Source organism: Penaeus japonicus, unplaced genomic scaffold (assembly GCF_977035675.1).
Source record: "Penaeus japonicus unplaced genomic scaffold, GWHDUDI00000001_assembly GWHDUDI00000028, whole genome shotgun sequence".
NCBI classification, from domain to species: Eukaryota; Metazoa; Arthropoda; class Malacostraca; order Decapoda; family Penaeidae; genus Penaeus; species Penaeus japonicus.
Window position 1 is genome coordinate 5703590 of NW_028234430.1, and position 5000 is coordinate 5708589.

A 5000-nucleotide genomic window follows, 5' to 3' on the forward strand; every position below is an offset into this window, starting at 1 on the left:
CTTCCATTCCCCTTACTTTTCGTCTAATAAGACTCATCATTTAATTTCAGTGCCACTCATAGTTCCTTCCTGAGGGCATACTCGAGATATGCAAATTTGCTTCATGAAGACATACAGGCTCATATAGTGTCTTTATTTAATGGCTACATTCTTATATAAAGATACAAATGACAATGTTGGATCCAATATTAACGTTTATTGGAGAAAATATACTTCTACATTATTTACAAAAGCAAAAGAAAAGTATATATAACAATGAGGAAGAATACACAAGCATAAGGTATTATCATTAATAGATCTATTAATCAGAAGAAAAAAAAAACATGAAATATGATAAGTTATGGCCGTCTTTATGACACATATCTGTAGGAAAAAACCATGCATAAACAGATTTTAGTCATTTCATTACTACAGAAGGAAAACACAGAATGACAGATTTTTAAGACTTCTGCACATCTTCCTACAATACTGTATAATACTTATACATTTGGGAAGCATGTTCCCTCTTCACTTGGAAGTCCGTTATACAGAATTTAAATTTTTAGTCTGGAAAAAAAAAATTATAATTTCACTTACGTCATACGAGAGTATAATATTAGCAGTATATAAAATATGCAGATGGTAGCACCAATAATATTGCTGAGTATTACTTACAAGTATTAAAACACAGGCATCAAACCTGACTGTTAATGTGTTATTTTTTCCTGATTGACAAAGATGAGCTGAAGAACTGCATATGATCATGTTATTTATAAGACAGTAGATTACAACATGCTTAGATTATCTACATAATGATGATATATACTGTACAAGACTATACAAAGCCCAGAAGGTATGAGCTTCACTGGAGTAAGGCACTACACAAGCTAGAAATACATAGATACAATAGTCCAATATGGAGAATAAACGAAAATTCCTTTAACAAAGGTACTGGATACCTTCTCTGCAATGATACAATTCGTATATCGATAAACAACAGCACAACAAAGTCATGTGAAGACACAAATGCAATAACAAAACATCCGCAGACACTCTCTGCGACTCCATTTATTCACGCATTGACGCAGGACACGCAAATCATACCGCAATGTCTTGAGCTTTGCTAAATCCTCATTAATGATTAATCATGTTATGGGTCTTCCTCAAATTCCGCGAGCCTCCGGCATTCCGAATGGCCATCATGAGCTCCTCGCGGGGATCCAGCGAGGGGGCGGTTTTGGGCGCGACGATCCGCTTCCCGGACGCCGTCCGCCTCTCGCCGTCGCCAGCTGTGGGTGCCGGCGGAGGAGGGGGGGCCATGGGTGGTGCTGGTGGGGGAGGTGGAGGAGGCATTCCACCTGCAGGTGGGGCAGGCGGTGCAGGGGGGGCCATGGGGGCAGGCGGCGCAGGGGGAGGCACTGGGGCAGGAGGTGGTGCCGCCACTTCCGGCGGAGATGAACCACGGGATCCACCCGGAACGGGACGAAGCTGCACGTTCTGGAATGCGGGCCCCGCGGGAGGGCTCACCCGGGACGGCGACGTGCCAGGCGGGGACACGCGGGAGGGAGACGTTCTGGGCGGAGACACGCGGCTGGGAGCCATGGGTGAGGGCGAGGGTGCCTTGGGGGCTGGCTGCGACAGGGCAGCCACGAGTCTGGCAGCCGTGGGGGCCTGGGGGACGGGCTCCAGCAGGGGCGCAGGGACCGAGCTGTTCGCGGGAGGCGACACGGAGGACCGAGACTGGAGCTGCGACGGCTGCCGGAATCCGCGCACGACAGGGGCGGGTCGCGCCTGGCTTCGCTGATCGCTGTTCAGCTGAACCACGGACCTGACCTTGTCCCTGGGCGCGACTGCTCCGTTGCCGGCCTCCCCTTTGTCAGAGGACAGCGTCACCACGGAGGTGTAGCGCGGGCCAGACTCGCTGTCCCCTTCCCGAGGCCGTTGGGCCAGATTGTTGTTGGCCTTGGCCATGGCAGGAGTTCCTTCCCCGTTGTAGTAATAGGCCTGAGGGGGCTCGTGGACGACGGCTTGCTGGCCGAAGTAGGTCAGAGGCTTCGAGGCGTCGGCGTTGTCCTGTTGAAAGCAAAAGTCATCATCAGTGTTTCATGTCCTATACTAAAACTTGAACTTTTTGATAAATATAGACAAATATCGACTGGTATATCAGGGAAGTATACTCATAGAAATGTTTACAGTGATGTAGCTAAATAATTACTAATATTGGTTTCGTACTTAATACTCATAATATTAGATATTCCTTAGCTGTGTCCCTTTATCCCTAACTGAAGTACAAATAACTAATTTCCGTATACATACATAATTCACGACAAAAAAAAAAGAAAAAAGTAAAGATCACAAATTCTAGATCTAGTGCAAAAGCCTCTTAAGAATTTTGAAGTTTAGAACAATAAAACTCTTTACATGCAAACACACTCCCGTAATTAACTTGATATCTATCTAACTACCTATCTACTTAAACAAAAGTGACAGCAGGTCCTTGCAGCTACCCCCAATGTTGCAAGGTGCTCCCACATACCCCTGCCACGCCCTACAAGCCCATCCTTACCTGAGGAGGCGAGTCTTGGCGCGAGTTGCGGCGCGGAGGGCGCGTGGGCTCCGACGCCTCAGCCTCGTTCTGGAGCCCGAAGTCCTGGCGCCTGGCCTCCAGTTCACGCCAGAACGCTGCTCTCTCGGCCTGCGGTACGTCTGCTTGCTGGCTCTGCTTGGGAGGGGATGGCTGCTTCGGCTGCTGCAGGTATTGTGGGGAAGATTGCTTCTGTTGTTGCATGAAGGGGGGGGAAGGTTGCTTCTGTTGTTGCACGAAGGGGGGGGAAGGTTGCTTCTGTTGTTGCATGAAGGGAGGCGAAGGTTGCTTCTGCTGATGAGTTTGCACGGGCGGCGGAGAGGGCTGCTTCTGCTGTTGAGCCTGACTGAAGGGCGGGGAAGGCTGTTTCTGCTGTTGCGTTTGCATGAAGGATGGCGGCTGTCTCTGCTGTTGCATCAGAGGAGGGGACGGCTGCTTCTGTTGCTGAGGACGCATGAAAGTCGGGGAAGGCTGCTTCTGCTGTGGCATTAGTTTACTCTGCACTGGCTGCATGAACTGAGGCTGCTGTTTTGGCTGCGGCTGCATGAACTGAGGCTGCTGTTTTGGCTGCGGCTGCGGCTGCTGCTGCATGAACTGAGGCTGCTGCTTCTCCTGTTGCTGTTGCAAAAACTGTGCGAACTGTTGCTGTTGCTGGGGAGACAGGTTGTGAAGCTGCTGTGGCTGCTGATTAAACTGAGGCTGCTGAGGCTGTGCAAACTGGTGCGGCCTCCTCTCCTGACTCACGACCTCAGCCGGACGTGCAAACGTATGTTGCTGTACCTCGGGAACAGCTGTGGGGGGGAAGTCCTGGGAAGTCTGCGACCGGGGGACCGATGTGACGTAGTCCTGGTCCTGATACACGCCCACAGGCTGTGACGGGCGCTCCACCCACGACCCTACGCTCACGTTCGGCTCCTCGATCCACCTGGAAGGCACAAAATGAGAGTGAATGCCGATTTCCTGCTGATTATAAGCGAGGTTGCACACATACCAATCTACGGCAGTCATCTTAATAGCTCGGGACTGGCGTTTGTGGCCATCGTTTATCAGAACACTAAAAAAAATATGGCCATTCAACGAGCGCCACGACATTCCTATCTTGGGAAGTTATAAGCAAGCAAGAACGAGAAAGAGAGAGAGAGAGAGAGAGAGAGAGAGAGAGAGAGAGAGAGAGAGAGAGAGAGAGAGAGAGAGAGAGAGAGAGAAAGAGAGAGAGGAGAGAGAGAGAGAGAGAGAGAGAGAGAGAGAGAGAGAGAGAGAGAGAGAGAGAGAGAGAGAGAGAGAGAGAGAGAGAGAGGGAGAGACACACAGAGAGAGAGAGAGAGAGAGAGAGAGAGAGAGAGAGAGAGAGAGAGAGACACACACACAGAGAGAGAGAGAGAGAGAGAGAGAGAGAGAGAGAGAGAGAAAATCACAAATATATCTAAATCCTTTGTAAAAGAAAAAGAAAAAGAAATAGATTACGTACCTCCTTGCCTGCACGGTGTTGACCCTCGGCTGAGCCGAGGTGCTGAGGCGACCCATGTCGTTTGTGACGTGGTGAACAGGCTGACTCGGGTTCACTCTCGGTGCAGGCTGCGTCGGGACCTGCAATTTAGGATTAGGATTAGGATCATGTACGAGCGCGCACTAATGAAAGAAAAAAAGTTACAAAAACAAATGACTAAAATATATAAAACGCAACGTGAAAATCGTGACGTTCTTGAGTGAAACGGGGCATTGACGACCTACAATGCAACTACAAAATTGCAACCAACACAAACCGACTACAAAATTACAATCATAATAAACAGAAGACGAAAATCCACGACAATTACCCTGGAATCATCGGATTCTCCATCAGCTCCTTCCATCCGGATGGTGATGATCCTCTCCCTGGGGGCGGCAGGGGCAGGGGCAGGGGTAGGGGCAGGAGCGGGGGACAGGGGGGCTTCCATCACAGGGTTGTACGCCTCCGCCACGCCCTGGCTGCCGTTCCCTCCGTCGCCAGGGGCTTGGGACATGATGTCGCGGAGCACCTGTGGGGGGGAAGAGGGGGGAGGGGGTGAGATGCGTTATATTTAATATATATGTGTGTGTGTGTGTGTGTGTGTGTGTGTGTGTGTGTGTGTTTGTGTGTGTTTATATATATATATATACATAACAAAATATTAGTGATAATCATGACCATAAATAAGAAACCTAAAATCGACTAATACGAATAAGACTATATCTTCCTTCCTCTCCCTCTCCTTCTCCCTCTTCCTCCCACACCCCCTTCCCAACATATCTCCTTCCCGTCTCCCCCCCCCCCCTCTCGTATTCCCTCTACTTAAGGACATAAATTCATCCAGAACTAAACTCATACCTACGTTTCTCTACGTTGAAAAAACAAAACAAAAATAAACAAAAACAAAAAATAGAAAAATCGAGAAGCAACCTAACCTAATGACGTCAT

General features: G+C 48.9%; 1 protein-coding gene across 12 annotated transcripts in view; it reads right to left on the bottom strand.

The window, feature by feature from the left end:
* Window positions 1–118: 118 nt before the first annotated feature.
* The window catches only part of LOC122247536 (uncharacterized), a 316213-nt gene continuing 311331 nt past the window's right edge, over window positions 119–5000 (bottom strand). For 8 of the 12 annotated variants that reach the window (XM_086553405.1, XM_086553403.1, XM_086553397.1 and 5 more), the window contains 4 exons: window positions 4381–4581; window positions 4032–4150; window positions 2546–3488; window positions 119–2052 (listed from right to left, as the gene is read on the bottom strand). In XM_086553405.1, coding sequence (XP_086409531.1) covers window positions 1114–2052; window positions 2546–3488; window positions 4032–4150; window positions 4381–4581 — 2202 coding nt within the window. In that variant the 3' untranslated portion in view covers window positions 119–1113. The remainder of the gene's footprint in view (window positions 2053–2545; window positions 3489–4031; window positions 4151–4380; window positions 4582–5000) is intronic. The other 4 variants (XM_086553402.1, XM_086553399.1, XM_086553401.1 and 1 more) reach the window with 4 other exon arrangements.